General features: G+C 38.7%; 2 protein-coding genes across 3 annotated transcripts; both read right to left on the bottom strand.

Moving 5' to 3' along the window:
• Window positions 1-542: 542 nt before the first annotated feature.
• On the bottom strand, window positions 543-2,229 carry LOC102312026 (chemokine XC receptor 1). Its single transcript, XM_005912466.2, has 2 exons — window positions 2,169-2,229; window positions 543-2,016 (listed from the first exon to the last, which is right to left on the bottom strand). Exon 2 carries the CDS (start codon window positions 2,004-2,006, stop codon window positions 996-998), a length of 1,011 nt encoding a protein of 336 aa, XP_005912528.1. The 5' UTR covers window positions 2,007-2,016; window positions 2,169-2,229; the 3' UTR covers window positions 543-995.
• Window positions 2,230-3,942: 1,713 nt separating this feature from the next.
• On the bottom strand, window positions 3,943-8,365 carry LOC121814421 (chemokine XC receptor 1-like). 2 transcript variants are annotated; one of them, XM_042220285.1, is made up of 2 exons: window positions 6,790-8,365; window positions 3,943-5,300 (listed from the first exon to the last, which is right to left on the bottom strand). In XM_042220285.1, the coding sequence occupies exon 2, from the start codon at window positions 5,266-5,268 to the stop codon at window positions 4,255-4,257; it is 1,014 nt and encodes a 337-aa protein (XP_042076219.1). In that variant the 5' UTR covers window positions 5,269-5,300; window positions 6,790-8,365; the 3' UTR covers window positions 3,943-4,254. The 2 variants fall into 2 exon arrangements, with proteins under 2 accessions (XP_042076219.1, XP_042076216.1); XM_042220282.1 differs by lacking the exon at window positions 6,790-8,365 and adding an exon at window positions 6,470-6,688.
• Between the last annotated feature and the right edge of the window lie 5,982 nt (window positions 8,366-14,347).

Genomic DNA, 14,347 nt, shown 5'->3' with positions numbered 1-14,347 from the left:
ATGTCTGCATTTGGGTTCAACTCACCTTCAAATCTAAACACCCTGCAGATTATGACAGAGAAGCTATTAGTTTGCTTAAGAATATTACAACATTTCCAGCACAGCAAACATTGCCTCACTTTTTGTGTCAGGTCTATATTGGCCACAGGTAGATGAAACTAACCCTGCTCAAAAGCATCCAGAATGATCATAACATTTATCCAGCATGTCAGCATACGTGTCCTGTCATCACAGACAGTTAAAAAATATGAAGTCAACTATATGGAAGAAAAATTAGGAGGCTAAATGGAATTTTAATAAAGTGGAGCAATTTAAATGTTGTGTTTGAGAACAATGAGATGACATCAGAGATCTATAAATGATAAAGTGAGTCTAGGGTCACTGTGAGTCAGTGAAACAAAGAGTTAGCATACCTGTAGAATACCTGCAAACCTGTATGAATTGTCAGTTAAGCATAATTTATTCCATATGTCCAAGCTTTAACATTTTGTAATTTTTTTCTATTATGATTTATATTCCTGTAATATTAATGTCCATATTCCAAAACATTTCTCATTTTTTATTACACGACTCATTACATTATTATCCATTTCAAAGAAAGATTAAAGGCCCAAGTGACTTCCCTTCTGCTTCACGGTTTCCCTTAGTGAATATGTTAATATACTTATACTACACACTACTCTGACTCTATCGGTGACCACAGAAAACTGCTGTCAATGCATTTTTTCCCCCCAATTCATCTGACATTACATACCACAAAAACAAAGAAGTGAAAAAAGCTTCACTGTTTTTCAGAAACATTTTCATTTCTACAAAAAATACTAATAAAACGACACCAGCGAAATGCACAATTTTACAAACATCTTTGACCTTGCACATTAAAAAGGCTAAAACAAAATCTGTGTATATGATATCAAGACTATATGCAAAACATGTCAAATTATATACAACCTTTGTTTTGTAAAAGTATTTGAAGACTGAATCAGTGTTTACTTTCAAGAGGGACTTTTAAATGGATCATTGCGTCGTTCTGTGTTAACAGAAGAGTTGTCTACTGTGAAAGCTACATTCTGAATACCAGAGGTTTTCTGGCCAATATTTTCCTCCTTGTTCTTACTGCACAAATTTTTACATTTCAAAAGATTAAACAGATTATTTCGCAACTTCTGTGAGAGCATGTATAGCAGAGGGTTCATACAGCAGTGAGAATAGGCAAGCATTTCACAAATACGGTAGGCAACTGCTAACCGTTCCTCTGCCTTACAACCTATGGGTTTATAAAGAGATTTAATTAAAAGCACAATATGGTATGGCCCCCAGCAAATGAAGAAGACTGCAACAATACACAACAGCACAGCTACAGTCTTGTGCTTCTTTCTACTTAAACCTTGTAAAACTGTCTTGAGGATGGCAGAATAGCAAAAAATAATGATGGCAAATGGGAGGAAGAATAGCAGTGACACTTGGAGATAACGTCCAAGCTTGTCTTCAGATCCATCATCACAATAGTTCTGATTATCCCAGTTTATGGCTTTTACTTTAATTGCATCACTCAGGGATGCCGAGATGCTGATGATCCAGGCAGCTATACAGGCGCCGATTGCATACCTCCTTCTTCTAGCACGGTTGCTTTTCCAGTTTGGCAGCACCACCCTAATGAAACGGGCAACTGTCATGGCGGTCAGTAAAATGACACTGCTGTACAAACCAACAAAGAATACGGCAGTCATTAATTTGCAGACAAAGTCCCCAAAGACCCATTGTTGTAGGTGATCAACGGCCCAGAACGGAAGCGTGATGGTGAAGATCAAATCAGAGCAGGCCAGGTTCAGGATGAAAATATTTGTGATACTTTTCAGGCCCTCGTAGATGAAAAGAACACATAAGAGGAGACCGTTGCCTATGACACTGAGGATGAAGATCAAGATGAAGAAAGGGCCAGTAATACTGGGAAAGTCACTGTCACAAAGAAAATGGACTTCATTGCTTGTCATGTTGTTTGCCATTGTCGATTTTCTACAAAATATAAACACAAAATAAGATTTTTTCAACACATTTAAATACTATAACTTAGCTGTTTTCTCTATACTGACAGAAACTGTGGATTTTAGTTTTAGTTTAATATTTAAAACAGAGACTAATACAGGGGATTAAACACAGAAACCTACCTCTTGTATCTGCCAGCAAGTGTTCTGTTGAACTGTACTGTTCAGGAAAAGCTGCGATGATCTTAAGCAAACCAACAGTTCCTCTTTCTGTTTCACACTAAGTTCAAGATAACGCCCAAACCAAAATAAAAAACAAACAAACATTTTGTCCACATTTAAAATGAAACTTAAACAAAATTACACCTATGTTTCAATATCATTCACAACTAATTGTCTACAGTTTTGCTGCACTGATCAAAAGATAAAGATAAAGTTTTATTTATCTGATTTTTTATTTTTATTTGGTAAAGCCTGAAAATGCTGATGATATAAAGTTTGATAATAAGCTACTTTTTTGGGAAGAAAATATATCCTGCTGAAAAAAATGGAAACAATAAAATAACTTTGTAAAACTAATTGATATAATAACATAAACCCCTAAAACAGAACAACAAAGAGATATCTGTAATGTGGCATACTCAGTAGAAGAATATACTTTTATAATTACTACAGTAGTACAGCAATAAAAGGCTCTTTGATCTAAGAACAGTTTTGTCACAGGTAAGTGCATGAAGAAAACTTAACATTTTCCTTCTCATCCAAAGATTGTTTAGGTGATAAAAACAAATATTAAATATATAAAATATGGAAACTTAAGATGTTGTATTAGTGGTTTAACTGGTTAAATTAAAGACGTTCAGCAACCAAGATTTTGTTGTTGTTTGTTTTTCATACATGCTAATCTGATGGCTGAGTCTGCACCTGCTGAACTTGCCTGCTTTGTTGAACCGAACATGGAAGATGTTAACACACTGGATCAATCGTTGAGCCTTTTCTATTATCATACTAAGTGTTTTATTTGAGGCTTCTTCACACTACACTCTAACTGATCTGCACCAGGAATTTGGTCCAACATGATTACAAAATCGACCTCTTAAGTCGACAGGTCAAAGTGCAATTTATTTGCTAGTTGCTCGCTTGTTGAAAAAGAAAGTATGCTGTTAAGAAAATATTAAAAGATATCTCTTTCAAAATAAATAAACTTCAACAAGATACAAAAGTTATTTTAATTTTTTTTAAATGAAATTCATTGAGAAAAATAATCATAATATCAAATGTATATAAAAAAACAACAACTTTTAAAGTGATTTTTTTTTTTTTTTTAAAGGAGGAGGGAGCCTAAGGTTACATCATTTGCCATTTTACAATGCTGTGATTGCAGCCATTCCCCAACTCTCTGTGAATGGTACTCATGGCCAATGATCAGTGGTCTTTGATCAATGGTCATGAGAATTTGCATATTTATGATGAAGGAACTGACCTCCCAGCCCATTGTTCTTTCAGTTGGCTGGTTTCAGTCATTATGCAAATGTACTGCAGTCGGCTGAGAAGAAGTCCCTTGGATGAGTGACAAAACATTTCTCCCACTGAAAACGCTACGTCCAGATGAACAGATTCAACTTTTGGAGACATGTAATCATAGTGACCGATCTACAGTATCACTACTACAATACAGTATAATCAACTGATCATTTTGGAGTAGTGGAAGTTTAAAATAGAAGATTCTGATTAGAAAGTATATAAACACAGTTAAAAACATTAAGAAAAGGTATTGAAACACAATGTCAAACTGAAATTGTCACTTCTGTTTCTCTTTATATCAGGGGTCTCGAACTGCAGGCCTCGAGGGCCGGTGTCCTGCAGGCTTTAGATGTGTCCTTGATCCAACACAGCTGATTTAAAGGCTAAATGACCTCCTCAACATGTCTTGAAGTTCTCCAGAGGCCTGGTAATGAACTAATCATTTGATTCAGGTGTGTTGACCCAGGGTGAGATCTAAAATCTGCAGGACACTGGCCCTCGATTAAGCATGTTGCCATGGTGATTTAGCCAGGTAAAAACAAAGTCACTTTTGTAACAGAAAACTTAATCTTGCTGTGTGGTACACCCCTTTGGCATCAAAAAAAGTCAGACTCTATCATTAATAGTCGCTGCCAACTTTTTTTGTTGTTTTTTTGCTTGTACTATATTAAGTTCAGCTAATTTATCTAATCAAATTCTCCAGCATCTACCCATCTCATCCTAATGCATGCATGCTACAGTAAATTCAAATTTCTTCCGCATTTTGGAGAGGGATTAATGCCATTGGACTGTCAGTTTTAGTTTCATCTCTGCACAGGGATAATGTATTGCACGGCATGGGAAGATACCTCCTAAACCTTTGTACTCCTATAAAATGCACCAAAGGGATAAAGCAGCAGTAGATGTGAATGATGGGATGAATGATCAACCAAGCATAGTGCAATGCATATATCAGTTCACGTGTGTACTCATAAAAATCCAATAGTAGCAAGGACTGTATAAACATGTGGATGCTAGAAGGGGCCAAACATAGAAAAGTACTGACAGTTATGCCTAAAATCAATTTTGAAGGCTGTTGTTGGCTGTTTATCCTGCCCTGCTTCGCCATTATCCACATGTGAACATAACAGAATGAAGTGATAAGGACAGGAATGAGAAAGAAAAGAAAAATCTGTGTGTAGATTTCAGTGAGTTTCATGGTTAGTGACTCCACCAAATTTACACACACTTTAATGTCAGCAAATTCAATGACTCGACAACTCACAGCCAGTTTAATGCTTGCAGCAGCACACACCAGCCACATCACAATGCTACCTATGAGAACACCATATTTTGTTAAGGCCTGTGCAGACAAGCACCAAGGCTGAACCACAGTAACATAAGAATGCAAAGACATGGCAGTGAGGATCACCACGGCGGTGAACAGTCCCAGAAAATAAATCCCTACACCTACTCCGCAGGCCCACTCTCCAAAGACCCACCCATGGAGTGCATTACAGGCTGCAAAAGGCAATGTCACAGTGAGGCAGAGGTTAGAAACTGTGAGCTGAAGAAGTAAAATATCCGATGTGATCTTCCAAGCTCGTTCCGTCCAGAGGACCCACAGCAGGAAGCTGTTTGCAGGAAGGCTGATGAAGAAGACGAGACTGTTGACAGCAGCAGGATAGTAAAGTTCTGATATCTTAATGTCATACTCGATCTCGCTGCTGTGAGTCTCATTAAAGTGTATGTAATCATAACTGTCACTGTCCAAAGCCATGATTTACTTGTTTAGGTCTTGGGAGGAAAGTACTGTTGAGGAAATGAAAAAAAAATCTTATACTGTGAAGATGATTTTTTTATTTATTTCTTTATATATAGTAACATAATTAATGCATTTTGGTACAAATATGTTAGTCAAGATAAAAACTAATGCAGTTTAGAACCAATGATTATAAAGTTGAACAGCATAATATTCATGCCTTCAACAGCATTCAGGAAAAATTAAATGTAGAAACAAGAATATGGAATAAAAACAGAAGATACTGAATTTTGTCTCAAAATAAACCATTTTAAATAAAATGTGTTTAATCAGAATGATATGACATCTGTCACGGGTTGCCAGGGCAAGCAGTGTGCGATTACTTAGGATCCAAGATGCAGCAGCTGTGGTGCAAGTGAGTTTATTAATCAAATGTAGATACAAACAGAGATGGCGAGGGTGAGCATGAAACTTAGAAAACCTAAACTGGGAAAAACTAACCAGATGCAGGGAGGCACGGGGAAATACACAGAATGACGGACGGAGAGACGCAGACAAACCAGCAACAAGGACGAGGGAACACACTAAATACACACACCAGCAATCAGGGGATGGGAAACAGGAGGGAACCACACCTGGGAGACATCACAGCTGACGAGGCAGGGGAAACATACACAGAACGCACTGACGTCAGACAGACACCTTCAAAGTAAAACAGGAACACATACATGTAATGACACAACACACACAAACTTAACACAGACTGGGGAACACAGAACGCAGGAACATGAAACGTGAAGAAGGAGAGTACAAAAACCCAGAATAAACAAAACCACAGAATAATAAAAACATAAACACGGAGTCACAGACTCCGGACCATGACAACATCAGAGATGAATGGCAAATAAAGCAAGTCCACGGGGGTTATTGTGAACCAGTGAAGAAAATGGTCACAACATATAATGTTGCTTGCATAACAGCACTGAAGTTTTATTTAATATTCCCTGGTTAATTCATATCGCAGTAATATCAAATTCCACCCCATATTCCCACATTTCCTTACATTTCCTATATTTCTGTCACAACTTTTATTTTTGTTAATAATAAATAAATAATTGTTAAGATAAATAATAAATATTAATATTTTATTATTACATGAATCATTTCTATGAGTATTATCACCTAATTCAAAAGAGAAAGACAGCCAAGAAGAGCCTACCTTTTGCATGCACTCTGTGTTTCCCTCACTGATTGTGTTAATACACTTACACTTCGTACTAATATGACCACAGAAATTTTCTTTCATTGCATTTTTTCCATCTAGCCTATCATGACATGTGCAAAGAGAAAAGAGAAGTGAAAACAGCTTCACTGGATTTCAGCAACATTTTCTTTTCATTTTCTTTTTTACAAAAACAGCATTGCTTGTAAAAGTGCAGTAGAAAAGTGCAGATTCTTAAACGCATACATTTTACTTTTACTTGGCGCATTAAAATGAAAAAATGCATGTCATTTCAATTGAATTTCAGGAGAACATACCCGTCGAGTCTACAGTAGCGCAAAGTCTATACGGTGACCGTAGACACTGTAAAACTTGGCCCGATAGGAGCTCAGAATCCTGTTATGGCTAGTCATTGCACATCATTATAACACAGAAGAAAAGAAAGGGGATGGACAGTACGGTAGTGCAATTCATCCAGATCGGTGATTAGTCAAAAGTCTAGGGTGGCAAAAGGGGAAAGAAGAGGCTTGTGATTGGTGAATATAGTGCAATGAAGGAAACTTCTGTTTTTCATTCAGTCTGTTGGTTTTTTTTCTTTATCAGGTGATGTTTCCAGCTCCTTTATCCCAACTGATGCCTGGACTGCTGTTTTTGGTCTTCAGTATGATCACAATGTGTTATTTATTTATTTTGAGTGGTTTACAATGACAGCACAGTATTATCAGTGTACAAACAATAAAAGCATCTAGTTGTTACTCCAACATCGATGAGGATTTTCCTTTGGCTCTTTTGAACCAAAACAGGTTGGAAAATCCCCTGAAATTAACAGCAATTGAGAATGAATTGCTTTCATTTCTTCTGTGTTATTATGATGTGCAAAGACTGGCCATAGGAGGAGTGCCCCGATGAGACGATGTAATTGTTTTACTTTTATACTGGTAAATTGAGAAGGATTATTCATACCATTGTACTGTCATTTGTACTTGTCTGTACAAGCAAGAAAATTAAAGGCATACCCTGAACTTCTGACCCCCACACGGAGAGACATTGTTGCACTTTGCTGCCATGTTAGGGTCCACTTCTCAAAGGGAAACGAGTCGTAAAATCAGTACAAAGTTGCTATGAGAGATTATCTTTGTATTGTGACGTAAGTATTTGAAGAGGGGTCACTGAATAGATGATTATGAAAATGGTGTGATCATATCTTTCACAGTCACTAGACCTCAACCTATCTGGGGGAAATTTGACTGTCATAACAGACAGATAATAGCTCTGTTAGTGTTTCCGAATCAATTCCAGGAAACACTGAAGCTGTTGCAGAGGCTTGTGTTGTACAAAAACTTGTGTTTGCCACCTGCTTGTACACATTGCTTCTGTGGTTCTGGTCTGTTATGTGTTTCTACATAGTTGTGTCTTCTGAACCTGTTGGCAGAGAATGCTATTTGTGTGCAACTAAATAAAAAACATATCAAACATATTTCTCTTTCTATAGATTGTATTTATTTATACTTGTATGTTTGTATGTAAGTGGATGAAACAGGAATACAGGAAAACATCACTGCAGGATAGTCAATCAGTGAACTTGATTATAAATGCAATGCAAGGGGCTTTACATAATTAACTGTGTACAAAAAGTCAAAAGTGCCTGTCAGGTATGCTGGAATCATACACGTTACCATCAACAATATCACTGTGAATGTTACACACTTAAAGAAAGTTTACGAGCAACATGTACTGACAATAGCCATACATGGGTAAATGGGTAGTAAATGGCAGTGCAGTAAATCTGCCTAGTATGATTAATATCATACTAGGCAGATTCGTATGATATCATGATCGTGGCTCAAGAGTTGGAAGTTTTCCTTGTAATCGGAAGGTAGCCGGGTCGAGCCCCGGCTCGGACAGTCTCGGTCATTGTGTCCTTGGGCAAGACACTTCACCTACCGCCTACTGGTGTTGGCCAGAAGGGCCGATGGCGTGATATGGTAACCTCGATTCTGTCAGTCTGCCCCAGGGCAGCTGTGGCTACAACTGTAGCTTGCTCCACCCAGTGGTGAATGTGAGAGTGAATGAATAGTGGTATTGTAAAGGGCAGCTGTGGCTACAACTGTAGCTTGCCTCCACCAGTGTGTGAATGTGTGTGTGAATGGGTGGATGACTGGGTGTGTAAAGTGCTTTGGGGTTCCTAGGGGGGACTAGTAAAAGCGCTATACAAATACAGGCCATTTACCATTAAATACACGATACACTTACTACTTCATATATCTCACATCATTTGTAACGAGCCACCGAAAGCACCATGTGAAGGCGCGTGGATACCTTCTGTGCGTGAGTGAATGCAACGACTCGGCTGAGCAGCTCCTGTGGAGGTTTGGTGAAGACCATACTTCTCACCCGGTCTGCTGACGAGGTGCAGGGGCATCTGGATTTATAACACGAACTGCTAGTGTCGTCATCATCAGCTGTAGCCACTGAAAAGACTAGAACTTCCGGTGTTGCGTCACCAAAACGACTACAGTTGGATTCGGCCCCGAGTCTACAGTGTCTACGGTCACTGAAGACTCTGGGCCAATGAAAAGACGTAACCGTCTACGGCACAGGTGTCGAACTCCAGGCCTCGAGGGCCGGTGTCCTGCAGGTTTTAGATGTGTCCTTGATCCAACACAGCTGATTTAAAGGCTAAATGACCTCCTCAACATGTCTTGAAGTTCTCCAGAGGCCTGGTAATGAACTAATCATTTGATTCAGGTGTGTTGACCCGGGGTGAGATCTAAAACCTGCAAGACATCGGCCCTCGAGGCCTGGGGTTCGACACCCCTGGTCTACAGTCACCGTAGACTTTGCACTACCGTAGACTACCGTAGTGCGTCATTCGCACAAGCAATTTTTTTGGTTTTCCTATGTAAATGCTTTCTATCTACCATTCACCTTCCAATGGATGCACTGGAGATCAACTTGGGGAACGAAACCACCAACCTTTCAGTTAGTAGGTGACCTACTCTATCTCTTGAGCTGCAGCCACCCAGGCGCTTGCAGCACCTAATATTCCCAGGTGAGGTTTAACCTGAGATTCTGTCGTTTGGGGCAAAATAAAGTTATATTTAAAAATCGATTCAGGATTTTAATGAATCCATATCGTGTTATTCAAGCTAGGATCGATTTTCATCAGAAAATCGATAATCAAAACCCATCCCTACTTCTAAGGCTCCTCAAAACTTGAAATTTCCCCCTCTGAGTTTTTACCTTCTTGTTCTAATGTCTGGCCCTCCTCCACCTCATTTCCTGACAGCTCTAAGAACAACTCCACTTCCACAGTTATGAGTAAAATCCTTTCTGTCTCCCGGTCCTTTGTCATTTGTGGATGAAACGATCTAACACTGATATGAATGTATAGGTGTGCAGAAGCAAGGTTGACAAAAACAAAAGTTAAAATGAGAAGTCTATTTGTCTATTGTTAATATTGTGCCAAACTGAGGAATCTTAACAGTAAAGAACCCATGCTGAGGTTGAGCATGTTATCTTACCCCAAGCAGAAAAAGGGAGAACTTCACTGAACGCTTCTGCTGTATTACACTGTGCTTCAGAGGGTCAATAACTACATGCCTGAACTCACTCATGGTACAAGATTATTTCCATCAAACAATAACTGTCAATGAATTTATACTGCAGCATCAATGAGAACAGTTAAGAGTCACAAAACAATAAACATCTTAAACAGCAACACATATTCCCAAGGCATGATGGGAGCTAACTAGCCACTCCCAACATGCCACAATATGATATTTTAGTAATTACATCTGCTTCTGTCTAATTACTTCAATATGTAACAAAATTTCCTTTAACGGAAATCCACATAGATTTTGAAAATGTATGACATTATTACATCACAACATTCTGTGATTAAACAACACCTGATACAATATACTATACTACAGATGATAAAAACAACAAATACATAACAATTTTGTTAAAAAATGCAATATGTTTGTTTTAAACGCAATGCTTCCATTATTCTAAAAAGATAAATAAATAAGTATCATAACTTGTTTTTCCTCTGGGTCACAGGAGGACACCATGTTTCCACAGTAAGCCTATGAGCCATCAAATACCACCTAAAGTCCCTGTGCTGCATGATAAAACAAGTAAACAGTTAGTGAGAGGAAAATGACAAAATCTAGTTGCAACAAGTTAAGACATTAGGTCAGACGGATACAGGGAAGAGATGGCCTATACAGGACTAAACGGCATCTCTGAAACTTTAATGTCTCCCAACCTGCTAACGGAAACAAGAAAATCGCTTCAGTTTCCTCGCTCAAGATCAAAGTGAAACTAAAGGTAAAACGTTGCGCTTGCAGTTGATTTTAAACGAAACCTCAGACCACAACCACTTCGGATGTTATCAGTTTTTTCTTTTTATTGTTTCAGCTGCAGTCTCAGCGCTGTTAAAACTTTTGAGTGTAAAGATTAAATATATTTTAAAAAAAACATTCAAATATAGTCAACATATAAATTAGATATGGGGTCACCAAGCATAGTGTAGGTGTCCTAAATTGCATCTAAGAATCTGTATCACTGATGATCATCAGGGAAACACAAAGGGTGCGTTTCAAAAGTATCTTCTATTCCTAACCTTTTTTTTTTTTTTGTTCCCTTCCTTCTCATGGTTCCTACACCTCAATGAAAACTAGGAGAACTGATAAGCCCTCAGGAAAAGAGAAGAACGGTTTGCTGAGAATATGAATGACCTTACACTTCTCTCTTTAACAGTCTGACACCGGATTATGAAGGAGGGGCATAGAGGGCCAGATTTACTAATGATATATATGTCAAAGCCTTTACTTGACCAGGCTCAGGGAGGCACAGCCATGTCCCATGACTGGTTGGGGGTAAGGGGAGGGAGTGTGGAAGAGGCCTGGGAGGAGATCACTCCCAAATCCCAGGCCCCCAGAGGTTCAGTTTTGGGGCCTTTATTGTTCTTACTGTATTTACTTCCTCTTCAACACTTATTGAGCACTTTAAGGACATTTCGTATCACTGCTATGCAGATGATATTCGGTTATATATCTCCTTTAAGCCCCATGATGTTTCCAAGCTACAGATTTTGCACAAGTGCATAGACTCCATTAGATGTTGGATGGCTGGAAACTTTCTTCAACTAAATGAGGAGAAGACTGAAGTTCTTGTTTGTGCTCCTAAAAATTTGTACCTAGTGTTATGGAAAACTTGGGTCCACTTGCTACATTTGCAAAACCGTCTATCAGGAGCCTTGGTGTTAGTATTGACTCAGCTCTGACTTTGGATGCCCATGTAAAATCTTTGGTTCGCTCCTGTTTTTATCACTTGAGAAACATTGCTAAGCTGAGTCCCATTGTATCGCACTCCGAATTAGAAATTGTCCTTCATGCATTTGTTTCATCTCGTCTGGACTATTGTAATTCTTTGTTTACTTGTTTATATAAAGCCTCTTTGGAGCGTCTACAAGTTGTTCAGAACGCTGCTGCAAAGCTTCTGACCAAGTCCTCCAAGTTTTCCCATGTCACACCCCTGCTGATTCAGCTGCACTGGCTCCCCGTTAAATTCAGAATCCAGTTTAAGGTTTTGACCTTGACTTTCAGGGCTCTGCATGGACAAGCACCAACATATATAAGTGAACTTTTACATCCATACATTCCCAGCAGGTCCCTGAGGTCATGTGACAGGGCTTGCTTGCTGTTCAACACACGAGGCTGAAAACAAAAGGCGACAAAGCTTTTGGAACTGTGGCCCCCAGATTGTCGAACTCTCTCACTTTGAGCCTGAGATCTGTGGACTCAGTGGTCGCTTTTAAAAAACAGCTAAAAACCCATCTTTTTAAACTTGCTTTTGGTTGATTTTTATTTTTAGGTTTTAGCTTCTGTGAAGCACTTTGTGATTTTTATCTTGAAAGGTGCTATATAAATAAAGTTTTACTTACTTACTTACCATCTGCCACTTCATCAGGAGCATCTCCAGGCATTGTAGGGAGGTCATACAGGCACATGGAGGCAACACACAAACACTACTTAGCCTCATTTTGACTTGTTTTAAGGACCTGACATCAAAGTCGAATCAGCCTGTAGTGTGTTTTTCCACTTTCATTTTGAGTGTGACTCCGAATCCAGACCTCCTTGGTTGTTAAATTTGATTTCCGTTGATAATTTTTGTGTGATTTTGTTGTCAGCACATTCAACTATGTAAAGAACAAAGTATTTAATAAGAATATTTCATTCATTCAGATCTGGGATGTCTTATTTTTCCATCCATATTCAGAAGACTGACTAAAATTTAAATAAGTTGGGCAACTTTAGATGTCGTGTTCCGGCCCAATGACATGAAACCAGAGATCTATAAATGACAACAATCTACAGGGGTCACTGTGACTCAATGAAACGAATCGTTACAAACAAAACAAAACAAAAACCCACTGCTGCTTTCATCACAACGCCAACATTTTGTTTGTAAAAATTAAATACTCGCACATTTTTATGATTTGTCTAATAGCACAATTCCTTCCTTACTTTTAAGTTTTATTTAACATTCTGACTGTATTTTATATTTTGACTGATTACATTGTTGTTATTTTGTACAGAGGCAGCATTGCAAATAAAAGCAGTGAATGTAAGTTTTTGCATATATATTCACACACGTAGAACCTAAAGCTGGTGCGCCAAAATGTCATACCAGGAGGTCCTTTGAATACAACGGGGGAAGCAAGTGAATCAGAAACCCAGAGACCAAACACGTCTAACTGGGAAAAAAAGTATTCCCAGATGCAGAAAGCAATAATAAAACCTGATTTAAAAGACAAAAAAAAAAGAAACTTGCCATAAAATTCGTTGTTCGTTGTACACCAAAATCCCACACATTCCCGCCAGTCAATTGTCCAACAACCCAAGACGAATATTCCTTGTGTGTAAAAGTTAGAGACAGGAACTCCTCTTCTGACGTGGGGACCACCCCAGCCTAGTCCCAGGAGGACGAGGGAAAAAACAAACAAAACACCAATCTCACGCCTCAACAGGTGCCTGCTATTAGCTAAACAGTCCCATGTCCAGCCAGCCCACAATGGATTAGATCAACGTTATATATTTATATAATAAAACAAACAACTAGAAGCATGCAATACAAATATCAGAATAAAATCATGCAAAAATCAATAACTCCAGAACCTAAAACAGATAAACAACTACAGACCAACTAACATAGCATACTTATATGTAATATACATATATTATATATAATTAGCAAATATTTATTATAGGGTGCAACGATATTCGTATCGATATTGAACCGTTCGATACAGTGCTTTCGGTTCGGTACGCATATGTATCGAACAATACAACATTTGTAATTTATTTTATCAACTTTCCTTCTGACGATGCTGTCTGTGTTGAGCGCTCAGTGAATCTGTGTTCGACTACTCCGCCTAGGCTGCACTGTCGAGCGCAGATCCACTGAGCGCTCACACAGACAGCATAGTCAGAAGGAAGAGCGCAGGGCAAGCTAGCGAGACAGAAGTTAAGCTCTCCTTGCAACAGGCAAATTGAACCTCATTCAGATCTGGCGTTTGGAATTATTTTGGTTTTCATGTGACGTATGACCCTGAAGGTAAGCGAGTCATGGACTAAAGTAAAACAGTATGTTGGATGTGCCATGCAATGCTCAATTACATTGGTGTGAACTAGTGTGTTAGCGCAGTTAGCTCGTTAACGTGTTGGCCGTCTAGCCCCATGCACGGAGCGATCGGCGGTAGCTCGTTAACGGAGATTTGCCGTGTTGTGGCGTTAAGGTCATTTCAACGAGATTAACCTGAAAGCACTAGTGGGAACACAACGAATATGACTGCACATTTACGCT

The sequence above is a fragment of the Haplochromis burtoni genome, unplaced genomic scaffold (genome assembly GCF_018398535.1).
Source record: "Haplochromis burtoni strain Fernald_Lab_line unplaced genomic scaffold, NCSU_Asbu1 Contig_3, whole genome shotgun sequence".
Classification (NCBI taxonomy): domain Eukaryota; kingdom Metazoa; phylum Chordata; class Actinopteri; order Cichliformes; family Cichlidae; genus Haplochromis; species Haplochromis burtoni.
The sequence above is the reverse complement of the archived record's forward strand: the minus strand, read 5'-3'. Positions and strand labels throughout refer to the sequence as shown.